Raw genomic sequence first — 26,824 nt, 5'->3', positions numbered from 1 at the left:
TGCATATTTAAAAAGTTCAGACCCTTAGGTAACTATTTATGTCTTTTTTTTTTTTTTTAATTATATATATATATATTTTTTTCCATTAAAAATTTTATTTGGGTAATATTTTGGTGTGGGAAATAAACTGTTAATTTTTAATGTTGTTATATGTGTAAATTGTAATGTAAAAAATATGTAGATGTAGTTTTACTATTTGGCCACAAGATGGCCACCTTCATTTTTTTTCCCCTCCTTGTGCTTCTCGCTAAGCGGAAGTACAAGGGGGATGCGGAAATTTTTCCGGGCAGAAAAACTGCTTCGTTTTTTCTGCGGGGACACGGATCGGTGATCGGGAACCATGTTCCCATTCACTGATCCCAGGGCTACCGGGGGACACCACGGGAGCATGGGGGCACGCCCGCGATCGCATGCGGTAGCGTGCCGAAGCGCGGCACCGCAGCAGAGCAGCCGCCCGGACGTGAGCTGCACGTCTGGGCGGCAGAAATAGTTAAAGAATAAATACATTGTATTTATTATTTTTTGGGTCAAAGAGTTCACTTCCTGACTTGCGTCAGGAAGTGAAAAAACAAAGCGCTCTGCTAAAGTACTTTGAAAAGCGCTTTACAAAAAAGAAGCACGCAGGTAAGGGAGGGAAAAACAAAAATCATTTACAAAATCGAAAATCGCTAGCGATTTCGATTTTAGATGTGAACAAAGCCTAATGCTGGGAATACATGAGTCGACCCGGCGGTCGGATATTATCAATCGAGCCATCAGCGGCTCGATTGATAAGGGGGAAACGTACAGTGTATCCCCAGTATAAGGGTTTTGTTTTTTTACCTGGAGCTTCTACTGGCCCCTTGCAGAAGTCCTGTGTCTGTACGCAAGAGTTCTCCAGTCCCCCGCCGCGGCTCATTTTCAGTTCAGTCGATGGCCACTACACCTGACGGCGCTGGCCGCGCGTGTCCTCGCTCCCAGGGGCTATGCAGAACGCTCCCAGCAGGAGCAAGGACATGTGTGGCATGAGGTCGGCAAAACAGAAAGTGAGCTGCAGCAGGTGACCAGAGGATCCTTGAGTACCAACGCAGCCACAGGACTTCTGCAGGGGTGCAGTAGAAGCCCCAAGTAAAAACCTTAACAAATGCCCTAAGGTCCTATAGGAGAAAAAAGCTCTTTACAAATGAATCGTTGTTGACTACAGGGTGCTAGAAGAAGCCCCAGTAAATTTAAACTGAACTTCTTTCATTTCAGTGTGCGAATAGCTCAAGCGCATATTTGCTTCAAACACTAGTAAAGAGTAAGAAATCTGGGTTTAGAAAAGGGGAAAGAGTGCATCACAAAGCTTCGGAAACATTTCAGGAGCTCCTGCCTCAGTGCAGTCTAAAATCAGCTACACAAGTACACATTATGGAGGACGATCATTAACAAAGCGAGAAGGTTTTAATAAAATGATTGCAAGTTTATGTTTTGGAAACTTTTAATTATTTTCTATGAAACTACAGTCACGTGATTGCGCGCATTCCCACGTGATGGTTCACTACCAAATCACAGAACCGCCGCTTGTTTCTGCCAACCAATCACTTGCTTAGCGAACCTCGTCCTATCATCCTCAAGGCATGCTTCGGTCATTTCCTATGAGCAGGAACCAGTATTAAGGCATAGTTACGAACAACCAATGAGGATCTCGGAATGCGTCTGTGAACACGCCTCCACGCCGGAATGATGTGGCTGTTGACCAATCGCTGTTCTTCCTGCGTCTGCGGTCGCTTGCAAGCAGCAAGGTCAGCGGCAGCTGTCAGGTGAGCGGAGTGGATCACCTAGGGAGAGTGTGGATTGGGATTCGGTGGGCTACACAAGGAGGCAGGGAGGTGTATGCTGCATGGAGTACTCGGCTGTCTTATGTGTGGGACAGCTTTGATTGGCAACCATACTACATAGACTATGCTGCAGCCTTGCAGTACTAACCTCTTCCAAGGCCTGATTCTTTTATCCTCAGGCCAACTACCTTATGGCTATCTTTCCATTTCTACGTATGCTCCCTCTGTTCCGTATTTACCAACTAAATTGTGCATTTGTAGCATCCCCTCATCCAAATGTAACATCTACACTAGTAGCTCTGGTTAAAGTAAGCCTGAGATGAAAGGATGTAAAAGTTTTATACATACCTGGGGCTTCCCCCTTCACTGCCATCCTCTGCCACCTGGATACTCCAGTAAATGTCATGTTTTCTTCAGCCAATTGGGGCGTAATGCACATGCATGGTTTGGCCACGTTTCTATCGCCAGGAGCGTTCTGCCCCTGTGTAGAGTGGCTGAAGATAACTGGAGCACCCAGGAGGCCGTGGACGGGCGCGAGGTAGCGGTAGGTCTGCGTGGAGGGGGTGGGAGGAAGCCCCAAGTATGTATAAAACATTTGGTACTATTCTGTCAGCCGGGCGCAACCACCAGGTGGCGTTAATTACTATTCCCCCTCCAGGCCGCCATGGATAGTAGGGAAAGATGTAACTCTGGTGGAGTTTTATCGCCACCTAGCGGATGCGCCCGGCTAACGGAAAAGAACCAAACATTTACATCCTTTCGCCCCAGGTACACTTTTATGTGTTGCTTTCCATTTGCAGCTGGCGATAGTCTAGTTGGGATAACCTCATAGACCAATGTCCTTTTCCTACTCGTGGCTATCTGGTCAGAAGACGGAGCAGAAGTTGCTTAAAAACACAATAATTCTGCCTCCAGCAATCGCTGGAAGCCGAATTATATAATTCCCCCACTATCCATGGCGGACTGGAGGGTGAATAGTAATTAACACGGTCCAGACCTGTGCAGCAGCAGGATCAGCCATATACCGGCTGAATCCTGCGCCCAAGTCTACCGACGCCGATTTCAAATGTACCGTACACTTCAGGCACTGCTCTCGCCTCGGTTTGTACTACCTTGGTTTGTACAATTTTACAAAACCTATTCGGTTGGTGGTGTGAATAGTGTTTCCTGCTGGTTTCCCTATTTTTTACAAACTAGCAGTCACGACCAGATTGTTGCGAGCAGGAAGTGGCCATGGGTACCTAAACTAGACTAGCGCCCTGTGTGAAGCAAGCACTTAACTTTACCTTCCCTGTTAGTGTAAACCAAAATATTAAACATCTCATTCTCCTAAGTTAATTCATTGCTGTCTTAAAGAGAACCTGACCTGAAAATAAAAAGTCTAAATAACCATACACAGGTCATACTTACCTCCTGTGCAGTCTACTCCTCAATCTCTTTCTCCTCTCCTGCGTCCCATTTGTCCACTGTGATCAATGGGATTCTCCGACCTCCATTTTAAAATGGCCATTTCCCCATAACAGCCTTCTGGTCAGCACACTGTTAAGCTGTAATATCACCCACTTGAGCCATAGGGAAACCTGGACATTACCATGCACATTCAGTTATAACTGACAGAAACTGGTATATTTCAATTCTGACGAAATATTGTCAGAACTGGAAGGGATCACTTTAAGAAGAAAATGGTGAGCTTCTGAGAGGAACTGATGGTGAGATAAGTATGTAATATTCATTTGCAGGTACATCATTTGTTTATTTTAAATAATTTTACTCGCCTCAGGTTCCCTTTAAGCACTCACCCCCCCTTCCCTTTCCCAAAATTAACGCTTTTCTGATATCTAACACTAGCAAGTAATTATTGTCTCTACTTTAACTCGCCCAATCCTACAATAATCAAAACTCTTCTGTTTTTCTCTATCTCTATCATCAGTCTATGCAATTCTCCATGCTGTTAATAGTAGGGCCCATATGCAATTAATATTTTCACCTGAGTTATCTCCTAGGAGATAATCTTCTTCTTCCCTGTAAACTAAATTTTCAGCATTTTACAATTGAAAAAGTACCCAAAAGTTGGTGAAAAAGCACTATCAAATTTATTTTGAGTATTTTCTTGCTTGCTAGCGACTTAAAGGGCATTTTATGACAAGTTGTAAAAATATCACCTAGTAGAAAAGTCAGGAGAAAAAGTGAATTTCATATGGCCCTAGGTATTTGGACTATTCCCATTGCAGAACTCTACAAAGTGTGGAGAACACACTACAGGTTTCTTAGAAAATGTAGGGCACATTGGCCTCTATTCATAAAGCATTGCCGCATGCGGTAATGATCAAAACAGCTGACTTTACCGACCATTTTGCAAAGTGTCAATTCATAAAAGCTGTTTCCGCATGAAAAGCTGACATTCCTGAGCAGTGCAAGAAATTACCGCCTTATGTGGTGATTATCTCAACACATGTCAATTCATAAAAATTAGAGCAAGCGGAATTGGGAAGGAGAATACCGGCTGTTTAGAAAAGGAGATAAGCATGCGGATAACAGCCAAGCTAATGGGGACAGACCTCCCAGGCAGCAGCAGTGAGAACAGAACAAAAAAGGCTTTCCAGAATACCCAGGCTGTGTTTTTTAACCTCTTGGGTACCTGTTTTCAGATAAATTGTACACCAGAAAGCCTGCATGTGTAACATTTCTTGAAGTTCTTCTAGGCTGCAGCAATTACCATAAATAGATTGTTTAGAAAGACTATTAGACAGATTCAGAGAAGATTCAGTGCAAGGAGAGGCAGTTTAAAAAAAAAAAATGCACATCTAAAGGGAAGTTGGGGCTGCCTCCTTTATAGTAACTTTGTCTCTGTACAGAGAAAATGTATCAACTCAGCCAGCACCGCTAGTTTAGTGCGGGAATTCCCCGACCTTTTATCGCAAGTGTAAACATTTTTATGAATTAGTACACAAAAGTCTAAAATACAGGGAAAACACATTCCTTTCCAAGATTTTTTTTTTTTACCGCAAATGTTTTATGAATAGAACCCACAGTGGGGATATTTTATGGACATTGTAAAGCCGAAACACAATTGAAAGAAGGGTCTATTCCACACAGTTGACTTTAAGCTTGGAGTCTCAGTCCTCCCCACTCTCATGAATCATCATGAATATAAACTAACAGGGGGTCCTCCAGTTTATGACACCACCAACTCCGGGTACCCAAAATGTCTCCATCTCAGACTCCTTAGTCTAATACTTACCAGGGCTATGGATTTTGTACAAAAATCACCCGATTCCAACTCCTTAGTTTATAAAATCACTGACTCCAACTCCGGGTGCCCAGAATTACTTCAACTCCACAGCCCTGACAAATACTGTATTAAAACTGCCCTAATTGCCTTCAGTCTGTGAACTAGTGATTCCCTGTTCCCAGTGAAACTGTTTCGGTGTGCCATGAGCACCTCTAGAAGCTAAGCCTTCTTTGTGGGGAAGAGCTAGGGTGGAAACTGGATTGAAAAGACATCGAGTTTAACCAGCGAATATATACAACACTAGCCTGCAACCTCACATATCTAGTTGATCCAGAGGAAGGCAAAAAAAACAAAAAAACAAACCTTACAAGGCTTAGACCAATTAGCCATAAAAGGGAAAAAAAAATATTCCTTACTCTAGACACCAATGAAACAATGTGTGGATGAACACCACTGAGCAAGCTTTTATATTAAAGAGAATCTGTACTGTCCGATTTGTACAATAAAAAACATACCTATCGAGTCACTGTGATCACCTGGGTCCCTCTTTGCCATTTCCACCGCTCCCTGACGCAATCCTGGCTTTTAATCGCCAGTTTTAGGCAGTGTTTACAAACAAAAAACATGGCCACTAACCAAGAAGTGATGTTTGGGTATATATCTATATCATGTTACAGTATACTACAAGTTTTAATTACATTGTGAATTATCTGCATTCCAGTCTGGGATTAGCATGTGACAGGCAGCAGCTTCTTCCCCTCTCAGCCTCACAAACTTAGAAAACTGTGAGCAGAGACCTGTCTGTGAGGGATAAACAAAGCACACACACAGATCCTGCAGGGGGCGTGGAGGAGGTGTGCATAACTTCTCCCTATCACAGCAGAGGCTGCACATTCCTCTCTGGGCTGACAAAGCTTGCCAAAGAAAAAATATTAGATATATTACAGAGACAGTGCAACTAGAAAAGGCTGCAGTAAGCCAGAGCACATTAAAACAGGTATAGGAACTTATAGGATAGAAGAATTAAGGCTGAACATTTTGTTACAGAGTCTCTTTAACTACTTAAAGACCGCTCCACGCCAATGGGCGTAGCCGCGGCGGCAGCCCCAGGACCGCCTAACGCCAATTGGCGTCAAGTCCTGGGGCTCTGTTTTGCAGGAGATCACGCGCAGGCTGCAATCGCCGCTCGGGAGACTGTTAGACGGCGTCTTTACACATTGTACAGCGCTACGATCAGCAGCAGCGCTGTACTGGGGACAGCCGTGTGGCACGGCTGTCCCCTCCTGACTGTCGGCGGTGATCGGCTGTCATAGGCTGAAGCCTATGACAGCTGATCACATGGATTGGCCAGCGGGAGGAGGGAGGGAGATGGGGAATATAAACACAAAAAAACAGAATTTATTACAAAACAAACATTAAGGGAAAAATAAACAAACAAATAAACATCCGGGGGGTGATCTGACCCCACCAACAGAGAGCCCTGTTGGTGGGGAGAAAAGGAGGGGGTAAAAGCTGCAGTGGCCATTTTCACAAAAATTAACTTGGTCTTTAGCAGGGTTTTCCACTGTGGTCCTCAAGTGGTTAAGGAATAGCGGCAAGGAGGTGCCCAAAACATAAGCAGTGTAGAGTAGTATGGAAGAGTAATAAGGAGACCACTAAAGACAACTCGTTTCACGGCTTAGAGTCGCTTCTTCTGGTCATTAGCATGCTTTATCTGGTAGTACTAGAGCCTGGGGTGCCTATCGCCATAAGTAAATTGGGTACATGTGATAATAACAACGGCTTCAACCAACTAATAAGTAACTCCTAGAGTTAGAAAAATATCCTTAAAGCATATACGCAGCCTTCCCCCCCCCCCCCCCACCTTTCCATATACTATATGCGACCACTGTCAGAGACGACACATCAGGCTTGTCTCCAAAGTACCTACTCACTTAACCACTCTAGGACTGCAGTGCTACACCCCCCTAACGACCAGGCCATTTTTTTTACAATACAGGGCTGTGCAGCTTGGTCAGGGGGCTGCACAGTCCTGCAACTCGGCACACAAATAATTTTTTCCTCCTTTTAGTGTCCTTAATAGGACACTATGCACAATGTATTTTTTTTTACGGAGGAAAGGGAGGATTTTTCCTCCCTCCCAGTGCCCCCCCCCCCGTGCCATCCTAATCGCCATTGGATGGTGATTGCCACTGATTCCTCCGCCTCTCATAGGCATCAGCCTATGAGAGGCCACACAGTTCGAGCCGCTCTGAGGGACAGCCCAGTGTCCCTCGTATAGCGCTGCATGAGATAGCAGGGCTGTACAACTGTAAACAAAGGGGAATTCTTTCCCCTGTCGGCTCATAAGTCTGCTAGCCATGATTGCGGCTAGCAGGCTAATCGCGGAGCTTCGTGAAATGGCGGGGAACGATCGCGCATGCACACACACACGTTCCCTGCCAAACTGCAGCTCCAGGACTTGACGCCAATTGCTGTTAGGCGGTCCTGGGGCTGCCGCTGCGGTCACGCCCATTGGCGTGAGGCGGTCGTAAGGTAGTTTAAGGACACCCAAACTGAGAGGTATGTGGAGGCTGCCATATTTATTTCCTTTTAAGCAGTACCAGTTGCCTGGCTATCCTGCTGGTTCTCTGATGGCTTTAGCCACAGACCCTGAACAAGTATGCAGCAGATCAGGTGTTGCTACATTATCATCAGATCTGACTAGATTAGCTGCATACTTGTTTCTGGTGTTATTCAGACACTGCTGTAGCCAAATAGACCAGCAGGGCTGCCAGGCAACATGTATTGTTTAGAAGGAAATAAATATGGCAGCCTCTATATATTTCTTACTTAAAGGACAACCGAGGTGATATGATATGAGATAGACATGTGTATGTACCATACCAAGCCCACAAGTAACTAGTCTGTGTACCCTTTTTTTTTTTTTTTTTTCTTCTTTCTCTGCCTGAAAAAGTTAAACTTTAGGTATGGAAGTGACAGTTTCTGTCCGGGTCGGGACTGGGTCAGACTATAGCATAGCCCTCACTGATAAGTAATTACAGCCATAAAACACTTTCCTGTCAGTAAATATCTTCTGAGACCAGGAAAGAGAAAAAAAGGACAATAATTCATAGATTTGATCTCTGGCATACTTCATGATCAGGTAAAATGTTTACTAAGTGAATCCAGTCTTTACACATAGGGACTGGCCACTGACATTTTAATGACTAAATGGTTTGTTGTTAACTGTCTTATTAAATGTTGTTTGCATGTATTCCTGTCATTGCAGAAGACAAGACAGAAGCATGCTGGGCGCTCGTCTCCTTTATAATGCCGCCAGGCGAGCAGGTAAGCAATGCTTGTATATGGGGCCTCTCTATTTTCCCACCCACCTTAGTATATAATATAAACATTGGCCTGGTCATGGCTGTTATAAACAGGGCTGTGGAGTCTGTACAAAAATCTTCCAACTCCGACTCCTCAGTTTATGAATCCACCAACTCCGACTCCAGGTACCCAAAATGACTCAGACTCCTTAGTCTAATACTTCCCAGGGTTGTGGATTTTGTACAAAAATCATCCGACTCTGACTCCTCAATTTATGAAATCTCCAACTCCGACTCCGGGTACCCAAAATTGCTCCGACTGCACAGCCCTGGTTATAAAGCGACTTGTTTGCAGACAGAGTAGCCATTCACATTAGTGTAAGCCTACTGTTTTATTTATAAAACTGCTTTACCTTCTAAATGTGTCTAAAGTTAGACCACAGTCAGATTTGATCATTACATTCCAAAATTCAAGAGGAGGAGAGACGAGCACTCTGAGCTAGCTGAAATTTCTACCCAAGTGTCCACAGTGTGGAAGGTGAGGCAGGATCAGGGAAATTGATGTGGTATATAGACAGCTAAACTATGCATGCTAAGTATAATATGTACATGTAAAGCCTGCCTTAAAACTCCAAGGCTACGGTCTCATAACTACACCAGTCTAAACTCGACAGAGGCAGCCAGTCAAGTCCATTTCTGCTAAGAATCTAGCTTGTGTACAGCCACCTTGATGTGTCACAGGAAGACCCAGAGGCTGGATCATTTTTGATGAGCACATCATCTCCCTCCTTACCCTACCTGCAGGCAGTTGCTCCTTCATGCGCTGCACACTCTCCTCTGGAAACCCCAGTCTGATTTTATATAGAAGCTAAAAAAATAGTTTTTATTGTCTAAGCTGAATGATGACAGTTTTAGTTGTTTTGCAAACTCCCATCTTGAACTATTAACCATATTCTATCTGTTCCCTTCACTCAGAAGTCTCTTGGCCAGGCAAGTGTTTTATATCCCATAATTAGCTATCAGGGAGAGTTACGCTATAGTATCTGATAGTTTAACTCTAATGCTGGGAATACACGGCTCGATTCTGAGCCATTTAGATCGCTCGGATAATTTCCGACATGTCCGATCTCCCGCCCAATCGTCTACACGCTCGATTCTGCATTGAGGACAATGGAAAAGATAAGAAAAACGAGCGGAAGATAAGAGAATCGCCTGCGGAATCGATCAGGCGGGAGAATCGAGTGGCAAAATCGAGACTTGTATGCCCAGCATTAGAGTGAGAGGTAAAAAGGAACACAGCCTAGTTCAGGGTTCTCCCCAGAATATTTTTCCAGCTGGGTGGCATGATATAGTAGCCGGGTGGTGCAACATGAGAAAATGCAGGGCCTGTGCTTCTGGGTGCAACCCTGCTTATAGTATAGGAGGAGGTTAACCGATGATAGCTGGGTGCTCATCAAAATTAGCCGGGTGGAGCACCCAGCTAAAAGAGCCTGGGGAGAACACTGTAGTAATATGTAAACTTTGCATTGTACATGCACATGTGTAATGGAGTACATACTTTTGATACTAATTGGCATGCTGTGTCCTCCCCCCCCCGACCAGCTCCTATTTGTTCGTCTCGTCAGTAGGCTCTGACTAGTACTAATAAGGACCTTTGAACAAGAAGTAATGGCCCTCATGCATGCACAGTAGTTTCTACATAGTCATGAGTGCGTTGGGTGGGGCTCATTTGCATAGATAACTAGTTTTTTTTTTTTTTTAACACTTGCTGTCCATGAAGACAGAAAGGGACTTCAGACAATTTCTTAGTAGGACTAGTACTTTATGCACCTGTGTTTATCTCATCGCATCAGATCAAAAAGCCGACTTGTACTCCTCTCATATTCTGGTGGCCAGACTAATCAGATTACATTGGTCACTCTGAACAACCATTCTACAGTATTATTGCACCCATTTTGTTTGCACTGCTTTTTAATTCATTTTCCCCGGAGTGTTTATTTCTTATTACATGAGTAATGTTTTTTCTTGTCTGTCTGTAGGTCCACCATGCTCTCAAACGCTGATCCGACCTTTCAGTGTGGCTACTCAGATGCATTCGTTTAGTAAGTTGATGATTTAATAACAGCAGTTAGGAAATCTAAAGTCAATAAAAAAAATGATTTGAACTTTCCTGGGCTTCTTGCAGCCTCCTTGTGTCCTCCTGTGCCCACGATGCTGGTCCCGGCGCGTGGCTAACCAGCGTAGCGGGGGTCGCCACTGCTGGCTGGCCACGTGCCTCCTCATCACGTTCTGTGCATGCGCAGTACGTGAAAATCGCTACTGTGCATGTGCAGAGAGCTCCCGACTTACTGTGCTGCAAATGGTAATTCTTAAAAATAGGCAGACCCACCATCTGCTTTTGCCTTCCTTAGGTTAGTCACATTTATCCTCAATTCTTCTTCCCCCAAACAAATGCGTTAACCTGCTTGTGTAGTTCCTTAAAAAATGTAGCCGTAAAGCCTGACTGACATGTAAAAATTTCGGAAGGATAGACATGTTTGTGGCTGCCACCCTTCCAAACCATGACAGAGACTTAATATTCCCCCACTCTTCAAGCAGTTTATCAACATTTTGGGATAAATGAGCAAAACATTTTTTAAAAAGGTCCCCAGCTTCCCTGGCAATGTAATACCCAGGTGCACAGTTGGTCCCACTGGAAGGGAAAGGAGTGTTGACATGCCTCTAATGTGTGTCTAGGTAATGTGACGTTACGTGCCCATGATTTAGTATAGTTAATCTTCACGTTCGAGAAACTGGCTTAAGTCTGAGATCAGGTTGGGTAGGGTATACCAGAGGGTGGGTAATGAATATAACAAATCGTTGTTGAATGCCGGTACTATGTACTTCTTTTTCCCAACCTACACCCCATGTATGGCTGAGTCTATGCGAATCATGTGGAAGAATGGCTCAAGTGTTAGAATAGTGATGAAGGGAGAAAGGCGGCACCCCTGGCAGATACAATTCCTCAATACAAAAGGATCAGAGAGAGGCCTGGTGCACACCAGAGGAGTTTTTCTGAGCGTTTTGAGTTTTTAAATCTGCTGCTAATGTTATCCTATGTGTCTGTGCACACTGGAGCAATGAGGTTTTGTGAAAAACCCCATAGCATTACATTGGGAAGAGCTTTTAGAGGTTTCAAAAGCTCTTCCCAATGTAATGCTATGGGGTTTTTTTTACAAAACCTCATTGCTCCAGTGTGCACAGACACATACGATAACATTAGCAGCAGATTTAAAAACTCAAAACGCTCAGAAAAACTCCTCTGGTGTGCACCAGGCCAGAGTGTTGTTCGCTCAGAATTTGGCGGACGGATTTGAATACAGGAGACTCACCCAAGATCTTATGTTCTCTCCCAGCTATCAATCTTTTTCATTGATTTCTGGTCGGATCGATTAAAAACAAGGGATCTGGCACCCGAAAGGGCTCGGTCAGGCAGTGAATGTTTTCGATATTTTCATGGACCCCACGACCAGTCTCCCTCCCCCCCTATCTACTGAGATCTGATGGGAAAACATTTTTGAAATCATTTTTTTATTGACTTTTCTCTTTTCTATAAATGGAGAAAAACAACAACAATAAAACAATACAGTACAATCTTTTTATAGTAAACTCCAAAGGACCAGGAGAAGTAGTTTACCATATTAGAAGTTTACTATATTAGAATTGGTCACACATTGTATATTTATACAGACACATTTGATGGGACCTGAGTTTACTATGTCCAGAGGTTTACTATATCAGTTTACTATAATGAGATTCTACTGTAATAACGACAATAACAGATCTGATTAAAATGTGTGTACTGTGTGGGCAAGTAATAGATCACTCTGTGATCAGAGAGGCATTTAACAGATGGTTGATCTGGAGCGTAGGTATGAAATCGCAGCCGGAAGACTCGCAGCCGCTGCACAAGTCCTGGCAGCGTTAATTAATTGTGGGGAATGATGTCATTCGACTGCCATCTATTGCTGGAGGCCGAATTACAGTGTTTTAAATGTAACTTCAGCTCCGTCTTCTGACGGCACCAAAGTTACCCACTGTGTGGCGCTATAGCCGTAATTCCTATGGTGGCGTCGGCTGCGCCCAAATCTCCTGCGCTGTTATTACCTGTGTAGATCATGCTATGAATACCTTGCAATATGTGGAGGAAAGTTAGTGGTTTATGCTACTCTATGACCAGCTTATGGGTTCCAGGTGCTCAATTAAAGAAATTGCATTGTCAGAAGTTTAAACCAAACTCAGAAACATTTTGTCTGGTAGGTACAAAAGGTTCAGACGTGCTGACTGCAGGCATGTAGCAGCCACACGATGAGACCTTTTTTTCCTCTGCAGTACACCATAAAGCTTTAGGAGCAAAATTATGGTATTCATTGCCTTTCTTTGAAATAATTTGCCATTCACTGTAATGTACTTTTTATTTCCCCCTTTAGAGTATGTAAATGCCAGAGAGGAGGTGACAGATTTGAGGGTTGCGACTGACAAAGCATCAGAGACATTACTTTGGACCGAGTTGATCAGAGGTCAGACATTGATAAGCTTGAACCTTTTGCTATCTTGCCATTACTATACAGTCTCCTATAAATATCCTTATAATAAACTCCAAGAGGCCTAGCCAAGTGTTTTACTATATCAGAAGTTTACTATTTCAGAATTGGTCATGTGTATTCTTACAGGCGCATGGTTGGGGCCAGAGGACTGAGTTTACTATATCAAGAGTTTACCATAATGGAATTCTTCTGTAACAGATACAATTCAAATTCATACTTGCTTGATGGGGACACATCCAAGACTATATAGCAGATCAAGGAAGCCATATAGATTTCTAGTTATAAAACATTCTGTGTCACCATGTAAAGTAATATATTTTAGCCATATTAGGCAACAGTTTGATGCCATGGCTGACACCCTACCGCTGTCCAGAGGGAATCACATGGTTAGGATAAAGTAGGATTATACTCTCAAAGTTACCATTTCAGTAACTGCTCTTAGTTGTATAAAAGAACATTTGAAAGCATTCCCACACATTGCCTTTGTGTAAGAACCTTTATTTTCACTGCAGAGAGGAAAGGCAAATTAAACCATTGCCAGCTGAAGCTCTCTGAGGAATGTCTTCTGGCAATAGCTGAGTCGCTTCAGCAAAAAAGATGAGGGGCGGAGTGTAGACAAACACTTCACAGAGCTTCAGCCGGCAATGATTACATTTACCGATGACTAGAGGTAAGCAAGCTTCTCTGCGCTCTACAGTGAAAATAAAGCATTTTTACACACAGACAATGTTTGGGAATGCTTTCAAATGTTCTTTTATGTAACTAAAAGTAGTAACTGAAATCTTAGTTTTGGGAGTATACCTTTAAGAAAAACTCCTTTATTAGCGGTTTGGCCAATAAACTGAGGATGGCTGAGTCATGCTGGTGTGTGAAGAGCTACCTACACACACATCATACTTGCAAAGAAGGATCATTTGTGGAAATGTGTTGTGACTACAGCTTTCCCACAACCCCCTGCTGAAGATGCCATTAGTGATCTGTAATGTGCTTTCACTGTCATAATATTTGAGGATTATCTGGACATTTTAATTTAATCAGTTAAGGAAACCTTTTATTTTAGTAGACACCATATCTTCTGACTGTTTGTTCACATAATCATCAAACCTGTAACTAAAAAAAAGTTCCCCTGGGGAGTACTCACCTCGGGTGGGGGAGGCTGAGCGGATTGTTCAGAAACAGCCTTATCAGTCTGCCGACTGACTGTACACACGCTTTACTGTCAGCAGAACGCCCGCCCAGCGGGAGGGTCTGACAGACCCGTCGTTCATTACAGTAGTGCGTGTGTACGCACCTTAAATTGATTTTTACTGGATGGTTCCTAGCATGATCTTTCAAGGCAACTGTCATTGAAAGTGTGTACGTACATAGCTTAACACTTAGACTGCCAGCTATTTTTTTTTTTTTTACAAATGCTACACACCAGTGCCAGCTATGTTTGAATTGTGTTTATTAAATTTATTTCCCAGATCTGCATGTACCAAAGTCCAAATTAGTCAGTAGTATTATTACTGAGGTGCATATACATTTGAGATGAGACGTCCGTGGCAAAGGAATATGGCCTATAGATGTCCGCTGCAGATGGAAGTAGTTTTGTATTTAAAAAGCTCATAGACACCTGTGGCATATGAATGTGAAAACCCCTATGGATGTCGGCAGCAGTCTAAGGGTTAACCAACATTTCAGGCCTATGGACATCTTATGAATTGGCACAAGCCTACTGCTGTATTTTCATGTACACTGAATCCTCCCCTTGAACTTCCAGCGCCTGAAAATAAGTTAGACTGCCAGCACTGTGCATGTGTGTATGTAGACCAGATAGCATATGGAAGGTTATACACTCAGAGCTTATGTTTGTTTCATTAGGTTTGGGAATGACCTTCAGCTATTTGTTCCGAGAGCCTGCTACTATCAATTATCCATTTGAGAAAGGCCCACTGAGCCCACGGTTCCGTGGTGAGCATGCTCTGCGCAGGTATCCATCTGGAGAAGAACGATGTATTGCCTGCAAGCTATGTGAAGCCATTTGTCCAGCTCAGGTATGAGGAATACAATACTATACAATAACATTTGTAAAGCTCTTTTCTCCCATAGGACTCAAAGCTCATAGTTGTGTCTCAGATTAATACAGGGTTGCAGGCTGGGTTGTGTTACAAAGGAGATAGTCAGATGTTCATGAATGCCAGACTAAAGAGGTAGGTTTTCAGTTTAGACTTAAATGCTTCCAGGGATGGAGCTGTCCTGATTGGGTGTGGCAGGGAGTTCCAAAGTGTAGGGGCAGCATGACAAAAGTCTCTGTCTCCAAAGGTTTTGAGGTGGACTCTGGGGGTGACCATGGTGTTGCGTCCTTTTGATCTAAGATTGTGGGGGATGTGATGCAGTTGCAACAAGTCCTTCAGGTATCCAGGGCCCAGATTGTGCAAGGATTTGAATGTCCGTAAGCCAATCTTAAACAGAATTCTCCATTTTATCGGTAGCCAGTGGAATGAGCTCAGGGTTGGTGTTATGTGGCAATGGCGGGGTTGGCTCGTTACCAGCCGTGCGGCGGCATTCTGTACTAATTTCAGGCGGCGTAAGTCTTTCTTATGCAGGCCTGTGTAGAGGGCGTTGCAGTAGTCTAACCTTGATGTGACGAAGGCATGGACTACGGTTGGAAGATCCTCTGAAGGAATTAGGTGTTTAATCTTTGCAATATTCCTTAGATGAAAGAAGGAATGTTTCACAACAGCTGAGATTTGATTTCTGAAGCTTAATTTCCTATCAATCAGTACTCCCAGGCTGCGCACACAGTCTGAGTTTTTCAGGTCTGAGCTCCCTATTCTTAGCGGTGTTGGTTGAGACTGGGGCTGCTTTGCTGTTGAGCCCTGGCCCTCAATAACAAGAACCTCAGTTTTGTCAGCATTAAGTTTTAGCCAATTCATATTCATCCACTCCTGAAGCTCAGCTAAGCATGAGTTTATTTGTGGAGTAGGGTCTGTGACGTCAGGTTTGAATGACAAATATAGCTGGGTGTCATCAGCATAGCAATGATATGTCAGGCCATGTTTTTGTATGATTTCTCCAAGTGGCAGCATGTATATGGTGAAAAGTAAAGGGGATAATATTGCGCCCTGAGGTACACCGTATTTTAGTGGTACAGGGTTGGAGAGGAAGGGCCCTAAGGCTACCCTTTGTGTTCTGCCAGCCAGGAAGGAATTGAACCACTGGAGAACAATGCCATCTATGCCACAGTACTCTTGTAGCCTGTTGAGCAAGATTATAAATAAACTGATTCCACCCCCTCCCCCCGCCTATAATTTTCCTCCAATGATGATGACAACCTTCTGGGGCTTCCAGTTTAGACTCAGCTTCTGTAAAAGGGCTCCCAACCTCATGCAAACACATCTCCGAATGGGCTTGGCCTGTGTTCCAATTGCCCCTCTATTGCTTGCCAGCTCAAAGTGATGTAAGGCCGCTGCAACAACTAACCTTCTCCCAATCTTATGGGTGTTGGTAGGGGAAGTGTTGCATTTCCATTGCCAAAGCTACAAGGGGTTACATTGTGGGATCAGTGTGGGGGTTTATGGGCTTTAGCTCCGATAATGTATATCTATGGGAAGGAGTTGTGGCCTAAGGACTCGGCAACATTGGGGCAGAATGATCTCAGCACTCCGACAAAGAAGAATACTCAGAGGGTTGACTCGTATAACTTTTAAAAATTATGATGATTATTATTATTTTTTTTTGGGGGGGGGGGGGGGGGGGGGGGTAATTTATAGGTCAGGTGGGGAAGAGTTAAACAGATTAGTTAAGCAAAATAACACTGGAATTGGGCAGTGTGTATGATAGTTTATTCACCCCATTGCAGATTGCTTTGTAGATAAGTTGATCTTTAAGCTTGTTGATCTGGCCCTGTAGCCTAAGGTAGGGTAGTCAGTGCTCTTTTGAACGGTCTTTGTAAAGTAATTCTTCTCCCTATTGTTGAGGTAAAATTCCTCAGGCCCACTGTCACCATCTTCAGTTTTGTGCTGTTGCAGCCTCCCTGTCCTGTGCCCCCAATTATGCACACCAGCAGCGCTTCTCTCAATAATTCTCCAGGATGTATTACAACAATGAGAGACTTCCTTTCAGCCTCACTGCTCCCCCTAGTGCCGGTTTCTTCTGTACGTCGTGTAATACACGATCAGCAGAAGCCGGTATTGGGGGTTAGTGTTCAGGGTGAGAAGAGTCACTCATCACTGCAGGTGCCTGGAGTAGGTGAGGGATCCGCTGTTGCTTCCAATGAGCATACTCTGCATTGCACTGGGCTGGGGGAGGTGGGAGAAGGAGGTACAGGGAGTTAGTTGGAAGTACAAAGGGGTACAGAAAACAAGCTGGCTATACACTGGCCAATGTGTCCAACAGATAGGTCCCTCTGTAGGTGCCCATACACGGTACAATCACATAGTTTGATTTTCCCATTTATTTTACCAAAACAATCAAATAAAGAAAAAATTTTAAAGGGGGGGGGGGGGGGGGCGCTAGGGATTGATTGAAAAAAAAAATTGATTGTTCAGTTCTTCCAATAAAAAAAAATCAGGTTGATTGCTTTGAAAGTTTATATGGTAGGTTTTGATCAAATAATCTAATAGATCAAAATCTTATTTAAAATGATAAATTGAATCGTGTACGGCCGCCTCTAGATCGTTATCTGATTAGACAGGGATCTATCTGATCGAATCTGTTAGGTCGTCATCTTTGTTTTTTTTACTGCAGTGGTATAATATGCTAAGCAGCAAGGAAAAATTGCTTTTTCCGATTCCTTTTTAATTGCTTTTCTGACATGCAGTTATTTTGCCCATTACACTGAGAGCTGTCAAATGTTTTCTTGAGACTTCTAAATTGCCTAAGCAGTTTATATGTTTGTTTTCAGAATTATGTTAAAAATGAAACAAAAAAATATATGGTTGTAGGTGCCGACTTTTGTTGCATAACTGATAAATAAGATTTTTCATTTTGCAGGCCATCACAATTGAAGCTGAACCTCGTGCAGATGGGAGTCGCAGGACCACAAGATACGACATTGACATGACTAAGTGTATTTACTGTGGCTTCTGCCAGGAAGCTTGTCCTGTGGATGCCATTGTGGAGGTAACTGTTATTAAATGCAGAGTTTATGCAAAAACTAGGTGCCATGTTCTTGGTTGGCAATTTGCCAAGCAGTCACTTGCTGTCTTGTACATGCACGATTGGTAGGAGTGGTTTGTACTCATGGTTGTTCTGCTATGATGGCTAGAGAGCTAAGTATTTGGTCATGGAGGACTGTGTTATTGTCCCAGCATTCTTTATGCATATCTGTGAGTTCTCACAACATTTATTGTATATACTCAAGTATAAGTTTAGAAATTTAGGTCTGATTCACTTCATAAAAGTAAAGGGGTCGACTTATACACGAGTCACAGGCAACACTGAGCACACTGAGTAATGTGTATACTAATAGTGACTTTTCCATTTGCAGCAATTTACCCTGTGGTAGATGACACTTTGAGGAAAGGAAATGCCAAGAAACCACAGGTCTGAAAGTCCTCACCACAACAATTAACAAGGAAAGGGGCAGGTTGGAAATACTGGGTTGCATACAAGGGAGTGAATAATTGCAGCACTTGGGGGCCTGGAGGAGCTATTGGCTGCACTTAAGAGACAGGAGGGGTTAATGGCTGCAGTACTGTATGCAGTACAGTCATTAACCCCTCCTGAGCCCCAAGTGCAGCCATTAACTTTGCTGTGTAGACTTATACTTGAGTCAATAAAAAATTCCAGCTTAGGAGGGTTGAATATTGGAGTTGACTTTTATTCAAGTATATTCAGTACTTTACCAGAAAACCATTGAAAAAAAAATATCCATCCAGTTTCCTAACGCCACTGCGCTGACCAAAAACAACCAGGCTGCTTTTGCAGTTGGAGGGTGTGGCCAAATGGAAAAACACTGATTTCTCCATATATGGTACGTGCCATTTCACAATAATTACCTTCTTTAACCTATTACAACTTCCATTTTCTTTAGTTAATTGAACTTGTGAATCACCATGCAGGTCCACTGTAAATGAGAAATGCATAACTTGGCTAGTACTGATTAGATCTGTAGTACCTTATATTGCTGACAGATCTCCACCACACATTTCTGTAGGTTGTAATTACAGGACAGAGCCAAACTAGACAGCTCTACTCTGTTATGTATTTTTAAATTTTGTGTTAAGATTAGCTTTACATTTTAGGATTTTACCATGACTTACCGTAATATCTGTCTGTAATGACCCTTTCACAGTCCCAGACCCTGCTGTAAAATTTTGAAAGTTACTTTGCAACATAGAAATTACTGCACATTCCGGTGTTTGGCCAGTAGAGGGAACCTCCCGACTTTTTAGAAAGCTTACGTTGACATTAGCCTTTCTTAAAGAGCCAACGTAATAAAACAAATGAGGATGGCAGATTACAAGCAGTCACGAAGAAAACACAAGGAAAGGGTTATCCTTCCAATCAAAATAAGATAGAGATGCTAAATAAATGAAGATGTTTGTGGAATACAACTTGCTAAATTAAAATGCTTGTAAGTGTTTCGCCAGACCTAAACTAAAACCCCTCAGCAATATTTAGGTAAGCAATGTAAAACATACATATGCTGGTCTTAGCTTAGAAATCAAGGATCAAAAGAGTTTTTTGTTTAGGAAATGTGGTCTTAGTTGAAGTATTCGGAGCTCATTTTATCTTCGGTGTGTCAGCGAAATTCCCAGCAGTTGCTGGACACAGCCTCCAACCATAGCCACACATTTTATTAGTCTGGTAGCTTGCGGTTTATATTATTCTCTGACTAAGGCTCCGATAAAAGAAACAAAAGAGGAATTTAGTACACTGGAGAATGATTCAGAATTCCTAAACTGCATGTTTAATTTAGTTCAGAGGATCGTGAAGCCATGTGATCATTAGACAAACCATTAAAAGTGTCAGTATCCATGTGTCTGTCATCACAGTTTATTACAATAAGTAACCAGTGAAACTCTGGCTTAGTCATTTTTGTATTTTTCTTACAGGGACCCAACTTTGAGTTCAGCACTGAGACGCATGAGGAACTCCTGTACAACAAGGAAAAGCTCTTAAACAATGGAGATAAATGGGAAGTGGAGATAGGTGCAAATATCCAGGCAGACTATCTCTACCGTTGAGTCTTTGACTCCTTCAAACATTGATAGCCAATTTTATGAACTACGCACAGACTATCATGCAACAAAAATCCGCCCTTCAGTTTGGTCGCCTTGCAGAGCACTTGTCCCTACAGCCACCCTGGGCAGAAGGAGTAAAGGCAATTAGCTTTGGTCCTGCAGTGTAACTCTAGCTTAACCATAGTTTTGACATATATAGAGTGCTGTGTCCTTTCCAGATATCTTACTGAAAGCTGAGAAACTACAAAACCTAACATAACTAGAAGAATTCATGTCCGTGAAATGAGTGTGTTCAACCTTTGCAGGGATCAGTACTACTGTAAAAGTCTGTTTATTTAAAGACGATCTGGAATTTTAAAAACAGATATGATTTAAGGTCTAGTATACTTGTGTATCTAGTTTCATAAATGGTGAATCTCCGAGAGATTTGATTTTGATGTCATCCGAGAATCCATCCAGTAGCTCATTCTTGGACAGCCTACCAGATTACCTGAGTTCTGCTTCACTTGGACTTACTTCCCTTTTCCCTTTTTGTTATATTTTTCTCTAACCTAGTGTCACCTGATATGAGGGCTGAAAAGGATGAGCAAAAGCTTAATGCAAACTAACAGATAACACAAGGGTGCATACAAGTACTATGCTATTATCTAGATCAGGCCCCCTGAGGCTTTTTTACCGGGCCCCACACACAAAATGTATTATAGATGCGGTGAGCTACATCTTTAAATATTGGTGGTCCACATATAGAATGAAGACAGAAAGCAGTAAATCGCTGGTTTCCAATCAAATTCCACATCAGGTGACACTGCTGTCCAATTGGACTGTAGGTTGTCACCTGGGAATGCTTCACTGTCTGGCCCGCAAAGACTTCTACGTCATTTTATGTATACTCCGGCCCCCCCAGCAGTCTGAAGTATGTTGACCCGGCCCTCGACCCAAAACGCTTGGGGACTCCTGATCTAGATACTTTCCTGTATACTCTATGAACCCCCATAGTCAGCAGAGGCCTTCGTTTCTCCAAGGTAGGAATTTGTCCCTTCTCTTTCTGCTGTACAACATCACATATGGTAATGGCTGTATGTAGCGACAGAAAGAGGATTGACAGAGCTCATATCACAGAAGTGAAGCCTTTAGACAAGTACAGAGGCTGCTGTGCTTCTTCTGACTGTATGAACAGCAACAGCAGTCGCTATACTTGTTTCATTGCAGGATTACTTACAGGAGTTTGTAATAGAGGAAACAGCATTGCTTGGATTAATGAGGGAGGCATTTTGGAAGACCATTGTTGAGGGATGTCTTAAAATGCACACTGTAGATCTTTTTTGTTTCTATGGAGTTTGCTCTGGAACTAGCTATTGTTGCCTTTTTAAAGTTTTTTTTCATTTATTCACATTATAGCTTCCATCAGAGTAATTAATGGAGAAAAGTTAACAGGTCATGGGAAAGTTTTATAAAAGTGGTGTCCAACCTGTTGAAGTATTTATGAAGCAACATCCATTTCCAGAAATAAAATACAAACTTGTATAGACCAGACATTCTCTACTCTGTAGCTCTGTTTTCTTGAAGTACCGGTATGTTTTGTTTTTGTTTGAAATTATATATTATTTATAATGTTCAGCTGTAATCTATTTACTGTTTTATAAGGTAAATGGTTAGCTAAACTGCTTCTTTTGGAGTAAAGGGCAGAAATGGTTTGTGCCCAAATTGGTACTGAGGGTAAGGGCTTCAACTAAAAATATATTTCTGAAAGCATATAGCTGATGGAAATACTGGAAGTCTCTGTGTCAAAGAATTGTAGAGAGTTGTTTGACGGACACAATATTTGGTGTGCATATGCTCCTGTCTTGCAGTCTGCAAACCTTGATTTACCTTTGGGCATGAAAGATACTTCAAGAGTCTGTACACAGGCACGGAAATAGTGATTCATATAATTATCAAAGGTTCATCGTCATATTCCGTTTGACTGGCATTCTGTATGTTTGGGCATTCTGGGAGAAAAGCTTTGGTTGGCTTCAGTGTTAGTGCTGCATATCTGTGCCTCTGCCATAAAATAATATATTTCATAATAAAAACTGATTTTGTTCAAATATAATCGGATTATTTTGTGTATTTCCAGCTTCTACCTGCACATATTATTCCAGTAACAAATAATCACAACAAATTTGGGATGTTGTTGTTCTTACCATAAAAATAAAGCATGCAACAAGTACATCCTGGTGAAAAACAATAAAACCGTGTAAAATGAGGGGGGTAGAAAAGAGGAAGGTGGAAAAACGGAAGGGAGGAAATTGAGGGGGGGGGGGGGGATTCGTAGAGGGGGAATCATGGGATATAATACTCTATTGCACTAATATAACAATTTGGGTTTTAACGCCTTTCATAGCATCTATATCCAGTAGATCACCACATACCTTAATACCTCTTAAAATTGAGTTCATCTTTTTTATGAAAAATAAATAGTTGATTCATCTTCTCTTCTTGGTATATTTAGTTCTAAGTCTGGCAGTGACTTTTCTTAACCATTTCTGGAAAAAATAGTAATAAGTAATAAGCTGTAAATATGTTTCCTGGGTTATTAGTTACAAAAACTGTTTAGAACTTTATGTGAACATATAGCTGTGCATACCTTTCCTCCATCTGCTTGTTCAAACAAGTCTGTTTAGAAAACCTGAACTTGGTCACTTTTGTTCCTCTGCACACTCTCACAATTTACCTGAAAAATTGACCATATTTATAAAGCATGATCATACCAAATGAATGAACAGCTTTGTGCACGATGGAACAAAAGAATTCCCAATACCTTCACCATTGATACCTGCGTACTATGCTGGAGACTCGTGCACGATCGGGCACTGGGCAGATACAGCCATTTTGACACGGTTGCAGCACGGCCGTGCTCGTGTCAGAAGAGGAACTCGGCCCAATGTGCAGGAGGGTCCCATGGAGCAGAGGACAGTGTGGGAAGCCTTTGGAGGATCCAGATGCTTCTCTCTACTTAGTTAGGTATTTACGTTTTGACATTTTTTACACCTCCGGTTATCTTAAAACCCAGGACTTAAAACCTGTACACTCCTGTGCACCCAGACCCTTTTTAAGTAGCATCCTGGTAGCAGCCTTTGTCTAATGCTGGCACATCATACATGTTCACAAATCTAAGTACATTATTAAATCAAGAAACACACCCACAAAGGGGAGGACATGCACTTAATGAGAGAGCTTGACCAAACCATTTAAAGGGCAAGCAATAATTAGAGGACACTTAAGATGAAATCTTTTAGTCCGTTTAGAACTAAAGTACTTATCTTTTCTATCCAGCGGCTTTCCCTTCTCAAAGGGGTAGTATGGAAGTCCATTCCTCGGAGAAGGTTACACCCCCGACCCGAAACAGACTTTTCCTTATCTTGTAGCTTTGCAGTACTGGTATCTACAGCCTTGAAATGGGTGTGTATCAAATTCATAGCTGACTGTGCCATTTACATATTGCACTGAGCTGAGATAAGCTAATGAACTTATTGGTACAGTACCCATTGGACTTCTGGAACCGTCCTTGATTATTACATTCATATTCCTGGCCTCCCGCCAAACTTGGGTGTACATGTTGTACGTGGTTACAGGTCTGCACAAAGATGACTATCAATACACTAACTGGAGCTTGGCCACATCCCACCGCCCATCCTGAAGGCACCACTACTTTCACACCAAGAACCAGGAACTTCACTGATGGTTGCCTTTGCATGGGACTTGACACCAGGAAATACTCCACTATACTGAGGCAGAACAGAATATGGATAACACTTTAGAGGAATGGTGCTGAATGGGGATGGGTTTCCATTAGTCACTGTAACCTTACTACAGGGTGACATTAAAGTGGTTTAAAACCCTGACATAATATTCAATTAAAACATGTTTTCCTTCTTTTTATATGCCATATGGTTATCATATTTGCATTTGTTCATAAGTATTATTATTCATTTAGATTTTATAGGTTCCCAAAAGTACAGTTTTTTTGCTTTGTGAGCTGACTTTGCAGTTTATTAATTGGTTTTATTCATTCATTCATTCATTCAGGCAGACATGCTTTGACTCTCTGTCTGTGTTGAGCAGATTCTCCACAGAGAATGTGTCACATTCCTCACTTGATACATTTAAGTAAACACAAGATAACACTATCTAAAGTTCGGATGCGTCTGCATTTCACTGCACTGAACGTTCAAGCTCTGTGTGTAACCCTTCCAATGCTGGTCAAGTAAAAAAAATAAAAAAAATTGCTGGTTGCATATACTATGCTGTAAATAATGTTTTAGAGCAAAGATGAAATGCAGGGTTATATTCCACTTTAAGGCAGTGGTCTATCTCTCAATGTTAAGTGGGACTCCAACCTCCAGTACAATTATTTAAAGGAGTTCTTTCGTAAATGAGGAAAAAAATAAAAAGTGGTTTATGCATAAACTATTAAACATCCTTCTAAAATAGTGTAAATTTTTTTTAAAAAAATTAATGGTTTCATCAATAAAACATGTAATGTAAACAGTGACGAGTGACGGACTGGGAGGCTAATCCATTTGTTAGTGGTATTTTTTTTTTTTACTTTCATTTCACACTCATAACTCCATAACCTAGTTTTCAGTGGTATAATCCACTGTCAGCAGGAATCACCTTATAAAGGCTGAGCTCCTCAGTATGTGTTTATATTGTTGCTATATATTGGTAGGTGAACAGAGGCGCCAGAAGGATAAAAGTACATAAAATTTTTAAAAAATTGCTGGGAGTGGTGGACTCGCCTCCGTTAAAGCAGACACCAAGGACTGTAAATATATAGATATACACATTTATTGACAATACCCCAAAGATGCAACGCGTTTCGCGGGCACAGCCCACTTCTTCAGGCAATAAGCAGGGCATAAACAACAGCAATTCAGTTATAGCAAGCAGAGCACCTCTGTATTGTTGCTAAGCAACCAGACAGCAGGAGCAGGGAGTCCTTTGTACAAAGAGTCATAAGCTGCTGGGAGAATCAGACAGAATCAGTCCCATCTACACCACATGATTCTTTGTCAGTTTTGATTCAATTTGATTCAATCTGACATGTCTGATTCATGATTCAAATTGAATCGAATCATGAATAGGACATGTCAGATTCAATCAAATCTAATCAATGAATCAAATCAAATTGAATCAAAACTGACAAAGAATCATATGGTGTAGATGGGACTGATTCTGTCTGATTCTCCCAGCAGCTTATGACTCTTTGTACAAATGACTCCCTGCTCCTGCTGTCTGGTTGCTTAGTAACTATGTAAACACATTGAGGAGCTCAGCAGAGCTCAGCCTTTATAGCTATAATAGTGACTCCTGCTGGCAGCAGATTATACCACTGAAAACTAGGTAGGCAGGAGTTATGGTTGTGAAATGAAAGTTGAAAAAAACACCCCTAACAAATGGATTAGCTTCCCAGTCTGTCATCCGTCACTGTTTACATTACATGTTGTATTGAAACCATTCATTTAAAAAAAAAAAAATACACTATTTTAGAAGGATGTTTAATAGTTTATGCATAAACCACTTTTTATTTTTTTCCTCATTCGCAAAAGAACTCCTTTAAGCTCACTGGGTTTCCACAGGCTGCCTGCAATCTGCCTGCCCACATAATGCAAGCTTCCCTGCACTTCCAGTATAGCATGCACAGTTTAGGCCCCGTTCACACTTGCGGTTTTGCGAAAACCGCACCGGATGTCCGGACCGCACCGGAGCCGGATCGGACCTGAACCGTACGGTTCCTGTCCGGATCCGGTCCGGATCCGGTCCGGTTGCATACGGTTTCCGTGCGGTATGAACACGGTTGCGGTCCGGATCCGGATTCTTAAAGAGATAACAACCTGTATAAATACCTGGGGTTCTGGGAGGTCAGCAGAAGCTCTGGGGTCATTGTTGGAGACAGCTGGACGTGTGGAGACCATCCTTGGATACAGAGACAGCAGTTGGGACCATGGATCCAGTCATTTTTTACGCTTATTACCTGGGAATTCTCTCCTTCCTGTTGTTTACCTACTACTATGTGGGGAGAAGGCGTGCTCCTCGCAGGAGATGGTGGGTGCACCCTCTACTAGCCAGGAGGCAGAGGAAGGGAGAGTTCCAGGCCCTCTACCAGGACCTCAGACGACACCCACAGAAGTTCTACAGCTACACTCGGATGTCTATTCCCCTGTAAGTATATAGGCCTAAATACACCAACCCCCACCATTCCTAAACACCCCACCCTCACCCCCACAACACCTCATCCCTGTATACCTAGCTAAACACACCACCCTGACCCCCACACCCCTGTATACCTAGCTATACACTACACCCCCACCCTCCACAACACTCCCAAACCTCTGTAAACACACCTCCCCCATCCTCCACCCAACACCTTGTCCCACAACATACTTTACAGCTTCTTCCTTTACATCTCCTGACAGGTTTGATACCCTTTTGGAGATGGTGAAGGATGACCTTAGGAAGAAGGATACCACGTTCAGGAGAGCAGTCACACCACAAGAACAACTACTCATCACACTGAGGTATGTAAAAACAAATTTTTTTATTGCAAAAACAACCACTTTCCAACATGGAAACATTCTTCCAACATGGAAGACAAAAAAATAACATATCTATGGTATAGCCCGGTCAGTTTTAAGGAACACCAACCACCAACTTTGTGCTGGAAGAGTTGCAGGGCATAGCTGCC

The 26,824-nt window shown here is 42.5% G+C and overlaps 1 protein-coding gene across 2 annotated transcripts; it reads left to right on the top strand.

Moving 5' to 3' along the window:
• The first annotated feature begins 1,686 nt into the window (after positions 1-1,686).
• LOC137534171 (NADH-ubiquinone oxidoreductase subunit 8-like) lies at positions 1,687-22,189 on the top strand. 2 transcript variants are annotated; one of them, XM_068255558.1, is made up of 7 exons: positions 1,687-1,781; positions 8,303-8,361; positions 10,379-10,441; positions 12,809-12,898; positions 14,789-14,961; positions 17,903-18,031; positions 19,969-22,189. In XM_068255558.1, exons 1-7 carry the CDS (start codon positions 1,702-1,704, stop codon positions 20,098-20,100), a joined length of 726 nt encoding a protein of 241 aa, XP_068111659.1. In that variant the 5' UTR covers positions 1,687-1,701; the 3' UTR covers positions 20,101-22,189. The 2 variants fall into 2 exon arrangements, with proteins under 2 accessions (XP_068111659.1, XP_068111660.1); XM_068255559.1 differs by lacking the exon at positions 1,687-1,781 and adding an exon at positions 8,154-8,176.
• The last annotated feature ends 4,635 nt before the right edge of the window (positions 22,190-26,824 follow it).

The sequence above is a fragment of the Hyperolius riggenbachi genome, chromosome 10, assembly GCF_040937935.1.
Source record: "Hyperolius riggenbachi isolate aHypRig1 chromosome 10, aHypRig1.pri, whole genome shotgun sequence".
Classification (NCBI taxonomy): Eukaryota; Metazoa; Chordata; class Amphibia; order Anura; family Hyperoliidae; genus Hyperolius; species Hyperolius riggenbachi.
Note: the sequence above shows the minus strand (reverse complement) of the source record. Positions and strands in the feature narration are given on the sequence as shown.